This window comes from Peromyscus californicus, unplaced genomic scaffold (assembly GCF_007827085.1).
Source record: "Peromyscus californicus insignis strain IS unplaced genomic scaffold, ASM782708v3 Scaffold_3__1_contigs__length_106647218, whole genome shotgun sequence".
In the NCBI taxonomy this organism is placed as follows: Eukaryota; Metazoa; Chordata; class Mammalia; order Rodentia; family Cricetidae; genus Peromyscus; species Peromyscus californicus.
Genome location: NW_026294551.1, coordinates 58,970,918 through 58,991,423, shown reverse-complemented (window position 1 = coordinate 58,991,423; position 20,506 = coordinate 58,970,918). Strand labels below are relative to the sequence as shown.

Below are 20,506 nucleotides of genomic sequence, written 5' to 3'. Positions count from 1 at the left end.
CATGACTGCCTTGCCACTTGAAGTGTGTGGGGGAACAGAAGGGAGGGTGTTGGGGCCTGAGACTCTGGTTCTAGCAAAAGTCAGAGGAGCAAGTGTTCATGATATGAGGACCAGCCAGCAAAAAAGCTGCTCTGCTGTTCCCAGCATTCCATTGGGCAAAGAAGTAGAGGTCCAGCTGTTTCTTAGCAAAGGCAACAAGAGGTTGGAAGTGATGGATGGTGGGATACAGAAGAGTGAAGCCATGAGCAGATGCAGAGCCTTGGACTCATGGCTAAACTCTTTCAAAGATGGACCTTTCGGTGAATCAAAAATCAAAATCTGTGTGTGTGTGTGTGTGTGTGTGTGTGTGTGTGTGTGTGTGTGTGTGTGTGTGAGAGAGAGAGAGAGAGAGAGAGAGAGAGAGAGAGAGAGAGAGCGAGAGAGAGAGAGAGAGAGCGCATGCACGTGATGGTGCCCTGTGGAAATCAGAGGACAACCTCAGGTGTTGGAGACAGGATCTCTTGTCATTAACCACTTAACCACTGTGTAGGCCAGGCTGGCTGGCCTGTGGGCTTCTGGGAGTCTCTTGTATTTGAGTCCCATCTTGCCGTAACACTGCTTTCTACATGGGTTCTGGGGAATTCAAACTCAAGTCTTCATGCTTCTGTGCAGACAGACACTTTACCCACAGAACCACAAATTTCTCTTGCCTGAAATTTGGGTTTACTCTTCACTGGTGGGCTTATTAAAACAAAGGGAAGTGTCAGAATTTTCTCAGTCAAAAGCAATATAGAGGGAATGGAGAGATGGCTCAGTGGTTAATAGTATATCTGCTTTCCCAGGGGACCTCAGCTTTAGGGATGTGATGCTGTCCTTTGGTCTCCTCAGGTACCTGAACATGTCTTTCTCTCTCTCACATACAAATAAAAATTAAAAATATGTTTTTGTTTTTGTTTTCAGACAGGGTTTCTCTGCGTAGCCTTGGCTGTGCTAGAACTAGCTCATCTTGAACTCATAGAGATCCACTTGCCTCTGCCTCTCAAGTGCTGGGATTAAAGGTGTGCAGTGATTGCCCGGGTTTAAAAATATGTTTTTAAAAAGAAATATAAATTCTGCTCAGCTTACAATGGGATTGTGCCTCAATAAACTCATGGTAAATGAGCTGAAAATACTGTAAGTTGAAAATGCAGTAAATACATTGGGTCCCTTCCACATCACTTGTGGTGACAGTATTCCAGGAACAGCAGCGTCTTGTTTCCCTACATGACTGTGGCTGACCACTGCCCAGCATCCTAACAGTCTGACTGCAGGCAGGCTAGGCAAGAGCTCTGAAGGCTGTGGAAGCCATGGTGTCTGGTGAGTGGGACCACCCTGAGCACAGGGAGCCCTCAGCAGCCTAGTGAGGGGCTCTATATGGAAGACTGTGCTGAGAATCCTGGAGATTACAGTGAGGTCTGAGAGTCAAGAAGTCTAGTCACACCTCTGTGATGTCCTGAGTAGGAGGACAGGATGAAGAGGCCCTATGGAAGATGAATGGTGATGATTTGAAGGCAGCTGGGGGAGACTGGATGGTTTTGAGAAAATTCTGAGTGTGAAGGTATGTGTTAGCATTCCAGAACTGTAAGAACTGTGACTGAGACAATCAAGAAAAGAAGAAAGGTTTATTTAGCCCACAGTGTTGGAGTTCTTAGGCTCTGTAAAGGCAGCTGGTTCTGATGAGAGTATGTGACAGATGAATGCTGCTACCGTACAACCGTAGAAGTGATTGACAGGAAGGGGCTGGGGTCCTACCATCCCTTCAAGGGCTCCCAGAAGACCTCTTACCAGGTCCTGTGCCTTAGGGGGCTCATCACCCCCACACCACAGTCTGGGAATCAAGCAGTTAACAGGTTAGTCTCTGGATGCCACTCTAGATCCAGATGATAACAGTAGCAATGAACAGATAGAGACAATGAGGTCCATACCTACAACGGCACAGTCATATAAAAGGTGAAATTTTATCATCTGCAACAATATGCAGAGAAGTAGAAGACTTCTGCTGAGTGAGGTAAGCCAGGCTTGGAAAGACCAACACCACGTAATCTCATTTCTATGTGGCTTCTGCATGGTGTCGATGTTGTGGTGCTGCATGCCTGCAATCCTAACATGTGGGAGACAGACACACAGCAGGTATTCAAGGTCATCCCTGGGCCACATGAGACCCTGTCTCAAAACTACCATCACAACCAAACCAAACCGAAAGAATAAAAGCCATTTAAACCCCAAACAGAAGGGTGGCTGGCTAGCAAAGGATGAGGAGTTAGAGCAGGCGATGGCCACAGTGCACAGCCAGACAGAGAATGATGGGCATTGTTATTATTATTTAAATATTTCACTCCGTTGTAAGTACAGTAAATAATAACATATTATACATTTCAAAAATCACCAAATTTCAAATATCCTCATGAGACATCGATGACCATTTGAGGCAATAGTTATGCTAACTAGTTCCACCTTGGATTCATAAATCACATCACTCTGTGCTCTATATGTAGATACAAGTATAATTTGTCAACTTAGGAAAAATGAAAGAAGGGAACACCCACCTGCTGTAGCGTCTGCTAGCTCATGGAAGAAGGAAGCCAGTGCTGAACCCTGTGGACTTGGGATGGTGAGTGACACCAGGACACGCTCCTGTTCTTCTAACTGTTTTATTGCAGGAGGAGGAGAACCAGCACACTTTACAGACTTAAAGGCTGCGAGAAATCATAGATGCCCTTTGCAGACATCCCCATTCCCTACAACCACAGTGAAGAGCCAGGACACAGCCAGGAGGTAATGTTACAATAGGTAGAAAGAGGTACCAGGCACAGTATCTGCAGTCACTCTAGATGCCACCCCACCCCACCCCATTTCTTTTTTTCTTTCTTTTCTTTATTTTTTTTAGGGTGGGGAGTGCTTGAGATCAAACCTCCAGCCTAGAGCATGGCTAAGCAAGTGCTCTGCCTTTGGGCCACATCCCAAGCCTTCTACATTTTTGAGAGAACAGTCCAAATTCAAGAACTGTTTTCATGTGGCTTAAACCCCTTGAGGGAATCCCGACAGGGCACAGCATCCTGGGAGACCGAGGAACTCAAACACCCTGCCAAGTCCACAGCTTTAAGGCAACAGGCCTCTCTGTGGACCTGGAGAAGTACACAGAAGACTGAAGACTTATAGATGACTTCATTTTGTATCAGAGGCCATAAATTCCCAGAACTGGACCCATGGCCACTAGGAGCCCAACTGGCCCTCTTTGAATACACTGGACACACAGAGGTGAATTTCTGGACTCAGGAGGCACCAGAGTGGAGACGCTGTTTACACAAAAGTGGTAAGAATGGGCACAGAATGGCTGGCTGCTGGCCCAGCTTACTCTCTCTGCCATTCAGTCCCAAGAAGGCCATCAGAAAAATCCTGACAGGCACAGCACAACTACAGTGGTACTGTGGCGGGCTCGGTGCCTGAGGGGGTTCTGGGATTATGTCAAGTGCCACCCTTCCAGAAAGCTCAGACCATGCCTATACTTCAAAGTGAGTGAGTGATGAAGACACTTTGTATTTCCAGGTGTTTCTGAAGTCCTGATGTGGGGTGATGGGGGGTGATGGGAAGTGCTGGCAGTACAGCCTGGGATGCTGCAGGCAACCGTTTGGAATCCTCACTCCCGTTGTGCAGACCGGGCTGGGTGTTCTGTCACTTGAGGGAATATGTGGTTGAGAACGCTGGGAGGAGAAAGCTAGTCAGGCCCCATCTCCACGGCAGAGAAGGGGTACTGTAGCCACAGTATGTGTTCTTCTGAGACAGCCTCAGGATCTAGAACTACAGAGGCTAGGTTACAAGCACCCACCTGTTTGACCAATGGCCACTGCGGTCTTCAGGTGGTGAGTATGTGTGCATGTGTGTGTCGGGAGGAGGAAGCTATGTGTGCATGTACATCATGTGGATGGGGGAACACAGGGCTGGAGGGAAAGATGCATGAAGACCTTTGAGGAGAAAACTATTCTCTTTGTATTAACGCACTCTGCCAGTCCCTTTCTCATCCGGGAGGCAGTATGGATAGTAATATAAAAAGAACTGTTAAGTGACGACACAGCACCAGTTGATCTGCCACCAGCTGCCCCCATCCATCCATTTCTCCTTCTGCAGGCCAGAATCACCACAGTACGCTTCCCACTGGCACAGGGCAGTGCTGGGCGTCTGTCTGCACGTGTCTGCTCTCACGCTCCCCGCACACCAGCTAGCTTTCAGCTTGGAGCCTCTCCCTTGTCCCCTTCGCCATGTGGCTGCTGCTTACAGGTGAGCATGAGCAACAGGAGCAGGGGCAGGTGCCACAGGCTGCAGAAGAACAGTTTCCTCGAGCTCCGGCGGTCTGCGTCCACGTAGAAGCGGAAGCCGAGGTAGGAAATGTACAGGTTGATGGGGAGGGAGATGATGGGGAAGGCCCATGTGGTGATGTCCAGGGCGGGGGCAGCAGTCGACAGAGCAATCAGGGCCAGGCAATGGCGCAGGGCCACACGCCGGCAGAGGGCTGGGTGGGTGACGGACATCATGCAGTAGCCTCCTCGGGAGTAGTCTTCACGGAGGCCCCAGCTGAGCGCGTTGAAGTGGGGGAACTGCCAGGAGTACAGGATCCCTCCCAGAAGAAGTGCTCCTGTGCAGAGGTGTGGGGAGAAAGGAAGACAGTCAGGTGCCAGCAGAGGTTTTCAAAGGCAGGTTCTCCTGATCCTAAAGTCCTGCTGAACTTTGGAGGCCTGTGTCCAGGTGACCAGCGACTCCCATCTCAGCCCTTCTAGCCTAGTGAGCTTCCGATTGCTGTGACAGGACATCAGGACCACAGACAGCATTAGGAAGAAAGGGCTTGTTTCTGCTCACAACTCTCATGTACAGTCTGTCACTGAGGGAAGGTGGGGCAGGAACACAAGGAGGAGCCTGGAGGAGGCACTGAATGGAGCAGAGCCCATGGAGGAATGATGCTTAGTGGCTTGCTCAGTCTGCTTTCTTCTATAATCCAGGAGGACTACCTTCCCAGAGGTGGGGCTTCGCCCTACCATATGAATCAAGAATAATAATAATAAAAAAGAAGCCCCAAGAGAACTGCCTACAGGCTAAACTGATGGAGTTATTTTCTCACTTGTGGCGCCTCTTCCCAGATATCCTATCTTGTGCCAACTTGACGGAAAACTATGCAGGACACCTTTGCTCTCCTGGGTCTCACTCAGCCTGGTAGGCAGGTCGGGTCCTCTCAGACGCTCCTCTGCCTTAGGTGGGACGAGGAGGGAGGGCTGTGTTTCTGCTGGGCACTTAGTGGGTTCGTGCACGTGCCTCCTGCCCCTCATGCTTCCCAACACTGTGACATTAGGGAAGTCAGGACTGAGTCTAGTCCTGACTCTAGCTTGGAATCCATAGCCAGGACATGGCCATGGGAGCAGCGTCACCACATGGAGGCCACTCAGGCCTGCTGGCCTTTCCTCCTGGGTAAAGTTCACTTCCCAGTGTGGCAGCTAGAATGCCCTGTTCGCACCGATGCAGAACTGAGCATGCCTGACTTCTATCTGTGTACCTTCTTCAGCAGTGGACAACCCGGGCTTCCAGGACACCATTCCCCAGAGCCCAGCACAATGACATTAAGTAGGCGACACCAACACAGAGTGTGTTAATGGGGCTTGAAATAGGACAATGCATACAGGTGACGCGACTGCTCAGAGAGAGCCTTCTTCTGAGCAGATTCAGGCCACGACCCAGCTAGCTGGTGGCAAACATCCTCTGGTCCTGGAATAGTCCCAGGGTATCTGGAACAGCAGAGGCTAGAGTGGGGAGAGCAGAGCTGCAAGGGAGGGCTGGACAGGCATCTGGAACCTGGGATAAGGAGTGGCATCTCCCCACAGCACAGTGAGGAGAATGGACTCAGGGGACTGTGAGGAAGCAGAGGGTTAGGAAGAGAGCAGGGTGCTGGACCCCTGTGGATGTGTGCATGACAGAGAAATGGAGTCTTATTCTTGGTCATTTTTAGGTTGGCCATGCTTATTTGACACCCTAGCCAGAATGCACTGTGGCTATTAGACCCAGGTACCATGGAGATGAAGTACACATGCTAACCCAACCTACAAGTTATTACTATCACCTTACAAATGAGGAGGTTTATCATAGCTCCCTTTATCTAAGGCTTCAACTGCAGTCCAGAAGTATTCAATGGAAAATTAGAGAAATAACTAGTTTATATGTTTTTTATTATTTTATGTGTATGGATGTTCTGTCTGTCTGTCTGTCTGTCTGTCTGTCTGTATGTGTGTCTGTGTGCCACTTGCATGCCTGGTACCCACAGAGGCCAGAAGAAGCCATCAGAACCCCTGGGACTGGGGTTACAGCTGGTTGTGAGAAGTTCCAGATGGTTGTGAGCTGCTATGTAGGTGCTGGGAATCAAATTCGGGTCCTCTGGAAAAGTAGCCAGTGCTCTTATCTGTTGAGCCATGTCTGCAGCCCAATAATTACTAAGCTTTAAAGTGTGTGTGTCTCTGAGCAGTGTAATGAAGCCACCTTGCACAGTCAGTTCGACCTTGCCTAGGATGTGAACCATCACTTCGTCCAGTGTGTCCACAATGTCTATGCTACCTTCCCACTAAGCACTTAGCAGTTAATCTCAGCAGGTTTCCTGACAAGGGTATGGTAGGCGTGATCTGAGGCTTCAGATAGCAAGCAACCTGGGTTATTGGGGGTTCTTAGAAGCATTTCAAGGGGGGCAGTGGCAACTGGAATCAGTATGGCCCAGTGATTCTTGACAGTACAGCATGCAACCAGATTGGGGTGGGGTTGGGCAGCTGGGATCGCTATGGCCTGGTGACTGATCCCTGGCACTACTGCATGAAACCAGATACATGCTTTAGGAAGTTGATGCTCCACAGGATGCCCAGTAGTCCCCTTCCCACATGAGGGATACTGAGGGGGCAGGCTTGTTGGAAATAACAACAGAGGACTTTCTAGTTCATTAGGAGTCCTGGTACCTGTTTCAGTGACAAACATGGGACACTTACTTCAACAGGAAGTCCTCTTGGGAAATTAGAAGGCAGGGAGGGAAGCCTGGGCCACCTCAAGGAGCAAATGGTGATGGACCTAGTCTTCTTTGTGTTTTGATGGAAAATACAGCTAACTCTGTGACTGTCAGATGGAGAGACTCTCAGGGCGCAGGGTGACTTTAAGGCTCCTGAATAGCACACGTGGGAAAGCCCTAGTAGAGCTCATGAGCTTCCTTGGACCTGAGTATGGTATGTAGTAATGACAGCCACAGCATGGGGTGTGGGTATGACAAGGGCATGATGTGTCTGTCCTGTCAAGAAAAACTTACTGTGGCAAGAGACACAGGACATGAGCAAGGAGAGGCAGGAGGACTCAGGGGAGGGATGCTAAAGCTCAGAGCTCCAGGTGGGTTTCATTCTAGAAATGACTGAAAAAGAACAAACTGGACGTGGTTAAAACGGCAGCTGCAATGGGGACTCTTTCTTCAAGCACTCCCCCCTTTCCCCCCAACTTTGGTGTGCCAACTGCAGTAGTCTGTGCTGTGCAACAGAAAATTTTGGCTGTGCTTCTACTTAGTAAGAACAAGAGAGCTCAGGCAGAACCTCAGTTCTTGAAGAGCAGCAAGCGGTTGTTTTTGAGAGGAAACTGGCATGGGTTTGGCTCGTGTCTCCAATGAAATCACTTTAGGATCCACAGCTTAATGGACTGCAGTCAGAAAGCCACCCACAGTTCTGCCTGACGTGCTTCAACTGCTTCTGCTCACAGAAGAGAAGGCAAACAAATCGCTTTCTTCATCAAGATAAGGTGAGTTGGGGCAGGAAGGCCTGAGTCAGCTTAGGGCTGTGGTGGGGCCCACCTTCCTGGTGGGGCGAACAAAGCACCAGGCTAGAGAATTCAAAGCGCTCTCTGCACATCCCCTGGGCCTCACTCCCCCAAAGCCGCCCGTTTTTATTGGGCCTGTCTTTCCTGACAGCAGATACCAACTGCCTGCCGGAGACTGTCTGCTCTTGGGGGCAGGGGAGTGGGGGGAATCTTCCTCCGCTGGGGCCAGGGAAGGAGACAACACAAACAGAGTTACAGTGTGTGGTGATACCTCAGGGACAGACAGGGATGCATGCCACACACAGAAGACACCTCACTTGACCTGGGGGAGCACAGGATGGCCCTGGAAGAGGTACTTTACAGAGCAAGCTGTAACTCTCTGTAATTCTCTGATTCTCTTCCTTTTCACCTTTTGGTTTTTGGAGACAGGGTCCCATTCTTAGCCCAGGCTAGGCTGGAGTTCTCTATGTAGCCCAGGGTGGCCTCAAACTCAAAGCAATCCTTCTGCTTTAGCTCCTGAGTGTCAGGATTCCAAGCCCGTGCCACTATGCCTGGCCTCTGCTTCTTTTTAAATGAGTGTTCTCATTTTCTTAGACCTCCCTGGGAGAAACATCCACTCTCTTCCCTTTATCACAGTAGAAATCTATGGGACAGCTGTGCATCTGTGGGCATGGTTCCCTGGGACAGTGACTCCTGAGACTGATGCTCAGTGCCGGCAGCACCAGAGTATATCCAGGCACCCACACGTTACTAATCCCCTGCTTATGTACAAGACAGAAGAGCATCAGCAGTGTGTGTATGGACAGCGGGAGAGAATGCTAGTCCACCCAGAGTCCTGATCTCATCACTTGGGGAGTTTTCAGCTCTCTTCAAAACTCCTATTTATTATTTCTACAAAAAAGAGAAGGGGAACCTCTTCCTCATTTCTGCCTCTGCCCAAGTCCAGAAATGCTCTTCTATCATTGTTGACAAGGAAAGCTCAACAATCCAGCTGCACAGTACCTTCCCAAAAAGGAGAGGGGAGCACTGACCTCAGGGATGATTCCTTTTGGGGATGCCTCTGGTGGGTACCTACTGTCCTTACTGAAGCCCATTCACTGGCATTCACCATCCACACATGGCCTTGGTAAGGACAGGAACCCCACTGTAGTGCTAGTCGGGGTTGGGTTTGGTCCTCTAGGTTCCTTTCTAAATGTGGTCCATAAAGCTCTGTTCCATGGCTGGTCAGACTGGTGCTTTCAGGGTTGGACAGTTGCGGAAGCTGTCGGAAGCAGAGCTATCCAGAGCTTCATGCTCACAGGTTTGAAAGCTTTTCTTTTGAGGACTAACACAAAGGGGCTTGGGAAGTGGTCGGCCTCACTGCAATAGACTTGTATGGAGAGGCAGATAAAGGGAGCAGGAAGTGAGGCCAGTTTATCAACTGCACAGGAGAGACAAAAGGGCAGATTAAAGGTCCTCTGGAAACAGGAGGAAGAGTGGGCATTTGCAACTCGGAGAATTCTTTGCAAGGCACCTGGGAATGATAAAGAGGATGTGTGGCAGGAGTTTGAGGGTTCTCTCTAAACTTTTGTGCATCCTACCTTCAAGCACAGACATCTGGAGAAGCCGCATTTGAAGGGGAAAAGTACAAAGCTTTGACCCTTCTCTAACTACCTCCCTAGAAGTTTGAGACCCCCACAGATTCTCTCCGGAATTCAAACTCCCCTTAGCTCACATCCTCCAGTGTCCCCTGTCATCACCGATGCTAATTCTATGGGCATTCTGCACCAGGCGCTGTGTACATCTGAGGCTGTCCAGCCAAGGCCTGCTCCATCATCTCTCCCGGGAGGCCCTGGCATGGCACCCTAAAAGCTAATACCACTCACAGTCAACAATGATATCAACAAGAGTTGAACCAACACAGCTAGTCTGTAATTATAATTGCAGATGCTGATGCTACAGCATCAAAAGCACACTTACAGCCTCATTCTTTCTCAGCCTTTTTCTGTTTTAATGATGGACACTGGGTAAAGTATAGGGTTCTAAATATTGTTTGCTAGTATTTCCACAAAAGTCTTCCTTGTTTTGTCTTTTAAAGAGCATTTATCAATGGTTGTGGTGGTGCAAGCCTTTAAGCTCAGGACCCGGGAGAGAGAGGCTGGCAGATATTTGTGAGTTCAAGGCCAGCCTGGTCCACAAAGTGAGACTCTGTCCCACCTCCACCCTACCCCTAAAAGAAGGAAAAAGAGAAGCTGTTCATCTTAAAGTTGTGCTCTAGACCACTTAAGTTAACATCTCACAGGAACAGACACTCATTTTTGAATCTGACTCAAGCAGAGGCAGGATTTTAAAGAAAATCTCTACAAATGCTTGGGTTCAACAGTACTGGGTAGTTAGTAAACCTTTCATACATATTTGTTGAATAAACGAGTGAATGAATCCCCTCTGGCTCGGTTCTCTCATCTGGGACTAAAGGAGGTAAATAAAGTAGAAAGGGGGTTAAGGTTTTGCAGTTTACCAGGCAAGAGGCTAAAACAACTCACTCTTTTTGTTACTAAAGCCATCCATCTGCCAAGTGTCACCTCCTGATAAGAGCCCATTTCTGAGTCCTCATTTGTAACTGAATGTTGGCTGACATAATTAATGTTTACCACACAACACCTGAATTACAAACCAGACTGACAATCAACTCTAAAAGACTGTTAAAAGACTGTTCCGATCCTCAGATCATCACTGAGGCAGAGACTGCAGCGAAGACCCCCAAGACAAGGGGTTTCTTTAGATTCAGGAAAATGACAACACAGAATCCCAGCATCTCTAGGAAATGGGGTGATGCAGGGAGGTGGTGTTGGAGAGGAGGAGGGAAGGGGGCAGGGAGCAAGTCTGAGATAAACAGTCTCTGGAGATAAACATTGCTAAGAGGCCTAATGTGCATGGCTCCAGGCCGCTGGCTGGGGGCCGGAATGTCAGCTGCCAGCCACTTATCTGACCAGCCCCCCAGGGAGTCCTTCACTGGGGTTCCAGCAGGTCACTTCTGTCCTCACCATCCCTGCTCTGCTGTGCTTAGCTCCTAGGGCAGCAGCAGGTTAGCTCTACCAGCAGCCCGTCAGAACATTGGTGATGTTTCCTGCTAACAGCACTTACCCTTTAAAAAGTTAATAAAATAAAGGCAGGATAATTAGGTAGGTGGGAGGAAAAGGCCACCTCTGAAGCCCAGAGGAGATCGGGCACAGGTAAAATCCCATCACAATAGCTCATTCTGTAGACAGAAGGGCTTTGTAAAAGGCAGGCATTTCCGCACACAGAAGCAGTTGGCTGCTGTGCCCTGACTGCCTTGATATGACAGCCACAAACAAAGCCCTGGGCCGTGTGACTGGGAGAGAGGCGAGGGGTTCCCAGTCCTCCGTGCAGCTATAAAACAGCAAGTATCAAGAACAACTGACATTTGTTCAGCTTTCACGATGCCTGCCTGCTAATGCGCTTAATCCTCTTCACCAGCCCCAAATCCCACCTCGCCTGTCCGGTGATGGACAACGGCTGGGCAGACCCAAAGACTGCCAGGGACCTTCCTGACTGGGGCACCTTCAACACAAATTCTTTTCCACCATCTTGTCCAAAAAAATCAAAGGACTTGTGGGAAAAGACTCAGCATCCCATGGGACACACTCCCTCCATTCTCCTTGTCCCTACAGGTGAGGAGGAAGGCCAGGGACACACTTCAGTGCCCAGCAGCTTATGAAGGGCATCACCCAGCCCTGTGGCCAGCACAGACCCTAGGGAGGAAGCAGATTTCTGGAAATGGTCCTTGCCCTTTCTCTGTGGGTTACTGTGACATACAGGCTCCTCATACCTGCTGTTTTCTGCATGCACTCCCTCCAGATAGGGTCACAGGACTTACACTTCACGTACTGCTGAGAAGCTTCCTCTCCAATCTTGACCTCTACCTACTGAGCCCAACTAAGCTTTCACTGAGGAAGACATGGTCAGGGATAATAAAATGTTACTGCTGGCTACTGTGGGCACTGTTTCCCTGGGAGGTGGGTGTGGGTGACAAAGGAATGGAAAATATTCAGTCAACCTGCCTCCCTTCAAACAGCCTCTGTCTATCCTCAACTTCTTGGTATTAACAAGTTGCTCTTTCAAAGGGTGATCCAACTGATGATGTACCAAAATACTTGTAAGATGAAATACTGGCCAGGGAGGATGAAGGGCAGGCCTAGGATAGGTAGGGCCTCGTAAGAAAGGGCAGAGTGTGAAGGGGAAGGTGTTGGAGGAGAGAGAAGGCACAAGGGCCTAGGGCAGCAGTGGAGGCAGGTTCTACAAACTCACTGATTTCCAGTACTGCAGGGGAACCTCCTGTACATCGTTATGTAAATAACCCCCAACTCCAGACCCTGGCGCTTTGGCTGGGTCAGCTGCCCATGGCTCTTTACCATCTTTGACCAAAGTATCAATTCCTCTGTGGGTAGTCATTGTGGGTCCCATCTCTGCCCACACAGCATCTCTCCAGCTCTCAACTAATACACTCGCAATCCTTTAAGTCAACTGGCCTCTAAAGTCTTCTAGAACTCATCTGGGGTGGTGGTGGTGGTGAGCCCATGCCCCAAGAAGACACTCTGCTAAGGCTTGTCCATCACTAAGTAATGTCTGCCTGCCTCTCCTAGGAGGTCAGATATGATTTCCATGAGGACAGGAGTTTTAGTCAGTTTTGTATCTCTCAAAGCCAAGCACACAGTAGGCCCTCAACACTTGCACCATGAAGTGACTATGGGCACTAGTCTGTTAAGATGGCAGCCTGGCGGTGCCTGGCCTGGACTGTGCAGCTGGGTGAGTAGTCTTCCAGCTGTTCCTGCTTTATCGATGTAACATCCACTTCATCTCTAAATTCCTCTTCCTGTCGCTCACAGCTCGGTGTGGTATTCCAAAGCCCGCTACTCCTGACTTCTGAAGTCACTACTCTGTGAGGTTCAAAGATCACACGGTCTGGAGTACTACAGAAGGAAAGCGTTTGCCACTTTTTTCCCCTCAGAAAAGCTTTCCCACCCACCCATATCTCCTAAAATGAGAACCTTGGCAGTCACCAACCTCTGTAGACAACACGCATTCCACTGTTCGTACAGCCTGAACAAACAGCAACCCCACTCTCTAGGTATTTCTGAGGTCCTTAAGGCTAGGACTCTCCTGGATTCTGTCTTTGTGAATTTGAAGAGTGTGGTTCCTGGAAACTTGTTACATGTGACAGTCTCAGACTGTCTGAGCCACATGCTCAGAAGTCCAGCAACATCTGGGAAAAACGGATGGGCACTGAGCCTGTGAATCAGTGCTTTGGTTTAGCAAGACAGGAACAGGTCCACACTGCACCCATTATTAAAAGGGCACACACATCAAGGAGTGGACACAGCTTCAGAAAGAGAGTCTTTGCTTCTAGGCAGTGCTTTCTGGGTGAACTGCCTTGGTTTTGTTTGTTTGTTTGTTTGTTTTTTTCTTCCGGAAACAGGGTTTCTCTGTGTAGTTTTGGTTAAAATGTCCTTCTTTTTTTTGGTTTTTCTGAGTGAACGTCCCATGACAGAACCTCTGTCACCTTCATATTGATGTGACACTGAAGATAACAAAAGGTGTACACTGTAGTTCACAATTCTGACTGTAGTCGGCCGGGTCACTCCGGACCCGGAGCAGGCAGGAAGTACATCAGGGTGGCAAGCGGAAGTCCCTCACTTAGAGCAGTCAAAGAGAAAAATGAGGCCCTGGCCCCTGCAAGGATGTATTCCCAATGACCCACTTTATCCAACTCCACTCCACTTTCTCTTAAAGCTCCCACCACATCTCAATGTTGCTGGCCACTGGAGCCCAAGCCTTCAACCTTAAGTACTTTAAGGGACATGTCAGGTCCAAACCTTTAACAAAACATTCTGCTCTGTGCTGTCAGTATGGTAGCTACGAACCAAATGTGGCTCTAGACACCTGAATGGATAGCTAGTGGGCCTGAGACATTTAAGTTTGATTTAAAAATTAAATAGCCACCCATGGCTAGGAGCTACCATCCTTAACAAGGCAGTTCTAGAAGATGATTAAACTACAGTAAGTTACATGCAACTTCATCCCTAAGATGCCAGCAATAACTATTTTGTGACACATTCTCTTGACTCGGTCCTATGAAAGAGGAGACACCTACTCATTGATTTGTTCATTCTGATCTTGGCTCTGTCTGATGAACACTGAACTTCCATACACAGGGCTATTGCTACCCTTTCTGTACAAACTCCTTGAGGGTTAGGTACACGATGCACCTTTCTCCTTTTTGAAAGTGTTTTGCTAAGGTTGGCCTCAAATGTGTGGTCCTTCTTGCCCAGTCCCCTGAGCAGAAGTCAGTGTCGAGAGCTGACAGGGGAACTCCTCTGGGTGGTTTCAGAAATCTGTTTCACACCAGGTCCTGTATCATTTTCCAGACGGCTGCATACTCTTTATCTGCGAACAAGGTGTGCTGGCCCCTCAGCCACCCATCATTAACAAGTCTGTATATAAATGAACTTTGGGTTACAGAAAGAACATGTTGAACTCACATCACCAGGCTTGCTGGCAAATGCCTTTACCTGATGGCTCGGTTGCTGGGCTCTTAACTCTGGATGCCCCAGCTCCTGTAACTTCTTTCTCATATAAATGACCTAATCTGGTGTGGCAGCACAGGTCGGACTCCAGTCACAACTCATCTGTCCTCAGAACTCCTCTACAGGAGAGACCATCATCAGATACAAGTGGGAGATGAAAAGACCAGGAGAAAGGGCCAAGCTCAGGCCCGAAGTCAGCGGCAAACGGGCTCAGCTCTGCTCTAAGCCCTTGGCCTCTGTTGCCTCCCACGTGGATGAGGCTCAAGCTTCGTTTATCACAGAGCAAAGGAGCACACAAGCTTTAGAATGCTGTATTTGTATATTCATTAAAACCCACCACTTACAGGATATTAAAACCATTCTAGGAGACGATTATGGCAAAGGTGTAATCACATTTGTGCGCTTGCCAAATCAGAGTGTGTGAGCTTTTATGAAAAGTTTCAGAAATGTGGCTTACAGGGCAACGGTTTATGGCCAACTGCCTTTTGATCTCTCATGTGAAAAATATGTACTTACATATATTGCAGGAAACCTCACCACTTCCTTCCTAAGTGTTGGTCAAAACACTAATTACTTGACTAATCAGACTGTGACACTCCCCTCACAGATGGTAAAATGAGCTATTTTCACCCCACAAATCTAGCTGTGACATACCACCAAAAAATGGAGGCCCATTGAATGGTTTTACTGTAGACAGCATGAACAATTTACGCAAATCATGTAAAAGTAAATGAGGAGCTAATGAAGATAATCTGTCCTTTCACAAGGGAAAATGAGCCTGTTCCAGGGGAAGGAAGGAGGCATGTCAGCTAGGTGACATGGCATTAACAGGGAACAGGAGGCCAGTTCCTTCCCCATAGACTAGGCCTTTCATGTGAGCTGATTTGATCACTGTTTTCAGGGCCTTCCCTCACCTTACTTACCTGTAGTCGCAGGCCGAGGAAGCACTGCCCCGTTTCCTCTTAGGCCTTCCCCATGTCTACCATGTCAGGATGACACGGGGTCCCTTCAGCTCAGGACTGCCCCATCAACACATTTACGTTAGAGTAAAATGGAACTGCAAGAAGCCCCATGGAGCCCCTGAGTGGAGAGTACAGAGTTCACTTGGAAGACTCACGAGCTCTGGCATCTGGCACTCACAACCCTGTCTGTCGACAAAAGCCACAGTGGTGCACCAGGAGACACTCACCAGCATCAAGGCTTCCAGTTGCGGCCGTCCAGCCCATGACAGGTGGGATGGCTCCAACCACGGCTCCAACCCAGGTGTTGGCGATGCTGATCCTCTTGAGAGGTGTGTAACAACAGGTATAGAGGAAAATGTTGAAGACCCCCAGGGCCCCTGTGAGGGGGTTCACTCCCCAGGTCAGAAGGGCCACTCCTGGTACAGCACAACAGGTAGCAAAAGACACAGCTAGCAGCGGGCTGGAAGAGAGCAGAGGACATAGTGAACACGCTCGCTCCACTCAGCCCTGGCTGCAGCCCGGGCCCACAGCTAGCAGCGGGCTGGAAGAGAGCAGAGGACGTAGTGAACACGTTCGCTCCACTCAGCCCTGGCTGCAGCCTGGGCCCGCACTAGTGAGGCAGCACCTCCATCCACTGAAGGTGATGGGACCTTCTTCGCAGTTGTGGGCAGTCCTTCAGAGACTGTAAAGAAGCTCAGGGAGGAGGCGGACCCCCCACCCATCTGCGGGTCTCCGTCACTCATCTCGTCTTATAGGGTTGAAGTGGGGGCTTAGACGGGCTGCTTTTCGGGGTTCCAGTCTGTTGCTAAATAAGGGACAGATGTAAACAATAATACAAGTCGTGGACAAAAACAGGATCCCTTCTGGAAGCCATTCTACTCATTGCCTTGTACTTTAAAGTATCACCAAATCAATGATACCAAAGAGCAATGTCTGCTCCAGGGAATCCGCATGACATGATCTTCAGTAAATTACAGGCCTAAGGCCCTGGAGTCCTGTGACAGCAATCAACACCAGGGCGCTGGTGCAAACTGCCAATGATGTCACTTGGTTTGTGGCTTTGACTGTCAACAAGAGGTCACAGAGGGCTATGTGTGGAAAAGAACACTCTACAATGTGAAAGACTGTTTGAGTCTAGAAAAGTATGGCCTCCTGGTTCCTGCTTATATAGTTTTTTTTTTTTTCCCTTAGGGAATCAATGTAGGTTACTCAAGACTATGCTTTCTCTGCAAAAGCTACAATTCAACTCCCAAGAAAAGCACTCAACTATAGGGTCTACAGAAGGCTTCATGAGAAGTCCTAGTCACCAGTCAGCAGCTTCTAGGGGGTTCTGGTTTTAAAAATGTCATTTCTCCAAGGGAGGCAATCACTTGAGATAACACCCTTCTGTTGTCAAGGCTGTGGTGTGATCCCACTGAGGAGAGGTGCTCTGGACTGTGAGTTGGGCCCTCTAAGGAGGACTAACTTGTAGAATGATGCTGAGTTTGAACTCAGCCTCCTCCAGCCCCAGAGCAGATGGCAGTGGAGAAGCAGGATGGCCCAGCAGCTCAAGTGTCATGTGATACCAGAACCACAGAGCTGGGCACTCTGACTCTCACTTAGCTGGCCCTCTTTCCACCCAGGGGTTGTGGTCTGCCCTGCCTGGAAGGCGAAACAGAGCAGAATGGGGTTCTGAGGAAAGTGGGAACACACATGGACGTGTGGCCATCACAAGGTGACAGAAGCGCCATGGCTATCACTAAGAACTGAGTGCATGTGCATCCCCCTGTCCCCTGGCCACTCTTTGGAACCCACAGCCAATGACTTCTGAAACACTCAGGCACCCTCCATCTTTTCTTCCATCTTGTCTGTCCATTACTCCCATCGCAACAATTCCCCTTTCTGTGACCTACTGTTCCTGCCCCTGCTGGGAAAACATACAGGTCAGACCATTTCAAGAGGATGGTTTACTTTCGCAGCACCTGGCTAGACCTGATCTCTAGTCTGCGTCTCCTGTGACCTGGAACTCACTGCCCACCTTTAGCCCCCAGCCATGGGAACAAATGTCCCCCCTTGTCACCCAGTAGTGACAAAACCCCCCTCTATCCTCTTTCAGAATTGGCTGCCCTCTTGGTTTCTAAAGACGCCCTCCGCACTTCTGCTTCTACTCATTTCCTGCCTAATCTCTGTCAGTTTTGAGTATTTATTTTATGTGTGTGCCTGGTATTTGAAGTGGCCAGAAGAGTCAGATCCCCTAGAACTGGAGATGGCTGTGAACTATGTGACTGCCGGGAACTGAACCAGGGTCCTTAGCAAGAGCGCTGGCAGCTCTTAACTGCCGAGTCATCTCTCTACAGCCTCCCTCCATCATTTGTTAAATCTTACTGTCTCCCTACTCCACACATCCTCAAATAGATGTTGTTTCTGTCTCCTCAAGGAGATCCTACCATGCACACCATCTTCAAGGGAAGAGCTGAATTGGACACACACCTCTACCTCCTGCACCCCGAAATTCCCCATGTGCTTTTACCCTTAGGTTTCATTCCAGAAACAGACTTCTCTAAGGCTGGGACAAGCACTGACTGACTTGGAACCGTCTGGAATTCTCCAGATGAGAGATTAGGAAGCTGCCTAAGTGTTATCACACATGCCCAGAAATGAAAACGGAAGCGGTACAAACCAAGTAAGTATTCGAACTGTAAGGTAGTTTCCAGTTTATGAGAACAGGTCTTCCCATACACGGGATTCCAAAAGGCTAGTTTTATTTGGAGTGGGAAAAAAATGTGGCTCATAAACATATTTATTTTTCCTGAATTGGCCCTTGTGTTTAGAAAGAAAAAAAAAGGAAGAAGAAGAGGGTTGTTCCAGTCGCCAAGGGCCGGGAAGCAGTTGGGTTCAGGGTGTTAGTACTATGAAAAGCCCTTTCAGAGAAGCACACATGAATCTAATTTATTAAGATAGGCAATTTGGGGTGGAAGTTTAGTTTCTGACCTGTGTTAGAATCACAGAAAATCAGGAGGCTTGATCTTGGCATCTAAATCAATGTGCTCAGGGGCATGAATGAAAACCAAGCAGGCTGGCAGGCTTCTCAAACAAGAATGAAGACATTTACCCAGCATGCCCTGGGAGCCCAGCACCAGGACAGAGTGCCCCAAGTGGCAAACTTCAGAGCGTCCTCAGGCTCATTAGCCTGTTGTGTTTCATTTTTGCTAAAATTCTTATTGCAAATGTAATACACATTCAATTCAGAAAATTTGCAACTATAAAAATAAAAAAGAAGAAATTCTAAATTACTCTGAGACAAATATGGTTTACGTCTCTCTGGCCTTTTCCTGTGCTACAGTTACTTTAAAAGTAAATAATACTCAATTTTGGTCTGCTACATCCTTAATTTCAATAAAATCTTCAGATTCCCCATGTCACTACTTGGTTTACATCATCATACACAGCTACAAAGTGGCTTATTCTATGGATATATGACAATTAACTTAATCAACATACCCTTTCTGGACACAATATTGTTACTGTTTTAAAAACTCAGATAATGCTGGGATGAATTTCTTATGGAGATCTCTGCTCCTGGCTCCACTTAGGAGAAACTCCTAGACATGAACCTGCTGAGCTAGATGGTATGCACTGCTCTGTTGTTTTAGGGCCCCCAGGCTCTGCTGTTGACACGCACATCTTAAAGGTGCCAGTCTGGACTGCACAGCTGCCACTCCCACCAGCAGCCCAGAAGAGCAACCACCTTCATCTACACTAACACTGTGGAGATGGCACTAAAAATGAAGCAAAATCAAGCCAAAACCCGCCAACAGGATAGATGAAAAACAGTATCATATGTCTCCAAAACAAGCACCACACCCCTCCCACAACAACAACAGCAAACAACACCAATGTAACCACGAGTATATTATCTCTTCATTTTTCTGGTGGGAAACAGACTTGATGCAAGCAAAGTAACTTGGCAGGTGGGCCTGGGCTTAGTTTTATAGGCTGGTTCATTAATCGAATCCAGAGTTTTCCAACTGGCATTTGGGACACACTGGTGGAATGCCTCTGTAGATCCTCACATTTCCTGGGTCAGCTTAGGTCTGTGGGATCTGTCAGTGGGGAGCAGTCTCCTGTCTGAGCACCTTGGGTTTTCCTCATTGTTCACCTAGTACACTTCCTTCCTTATAAGGAAGCATAGGGAACAGTTATCACTGAAGTGCAGACACAGGCTGTAACCCAGTGAGAGCTCGGATAGAGTGTTCGCTCTCCTGCTCCACTGGCTGTAGGAACAGATGAAATGGGGGTAACATGGGGTACCTATTTTAGTGAGCCATGATGGGAGGGCAGAGGGCAAATGTGTCAAGGAGGACGTGAATCTATCTTACATTGCTTACTTAATTATTTAATTAATGCGAGGATTAAAGGTGTGTACTACCACATCTGACTGGAAGTGAAAGTTTATACTGAGAGCCGATGATGGATGAATGGGAGAAGGGCAGAAATGGCAGAGAAGGGTCTGTGAGATGGCTAAGTGGGGAAAGCACTGTCTCAAAGCCTGATGGCCTGAGTCACTTGGTGGAAGGAAAGAAACAACTCTTGAAAATTGTCCTCTGATTTTCACACGTGCCATCACACACACACACACACACACACACACACACACACACACACACACACACACAAATGTAATTCTAAAAATTAAAAGAAATGTATCCAATGTAACTCCAGTACTAAAGGAAGCCAATGGTCTCTGAAACTTTTGTACACTGTGAAGATGTGTCACTGTGACTGGTTTACTAAAAAGATGAATGGCCAATAGCTAGGCAGGAGCGAAAAGGCGGGACTTCCAGGGAAAGAAAGGAAGTCAGAGGGATGAATTGAGGCATGCGAGATGCCAGCGAGACGTGGACTGAGTTGGACATATGGTATAGAGGAGAGGTAACTGAGCCACGTAGCAGAACGTAGATTAATAGAAGCAGGTTAATTGAAGTTATAAGAGCTAGTTGAGGACAAGTCTAAGCTAAAAGCCAAGCTTTCATAATTAAAAAGTCTCTGTGTTATTTGCAGGCTTGCAGTCCTGACGAGAAAGTACTACTATGAAGCACCATAAGGAAGTTGAAGGGGTGGTAAAAGTACTGGTGACTGCCAAACCTGGGT

At 48.4% G+C, this 20,506-nt stretch overlaps 1 protein-coding gene across 1 annotated transcript in view; it reads right to left on the bottom strand.

Annotated features, from left to right (window-relative positions):
- Positions 1-2,314: 2,314 nt before the first annotated feature.
- LOC128121902 (protoheme IX farnesyltransferase, mitochondrial) overlaps positions 2,315-20,506 on the bottom strand; it is a 119,386-nt gene continuing 101,194 nt past the window's right edge. The window contains exons 6-7 of the mRNA XM_052756977.1: positions 15,604-15,836; positions 2,315-4,648 (exon numbers count right to left, since the gene is read on the bottom strand). Of these exons, the coding sequence (XP_052612937.1) occupies positions 4,242-4,648; positions 15,604-15,836 (640 nt within the window). The 3' untranslated portion in view covers positions 2,315-4,241. The remainder of the gene's footprint in view (positions 4,649-15,603; positions 15,837-20,506) is intronic.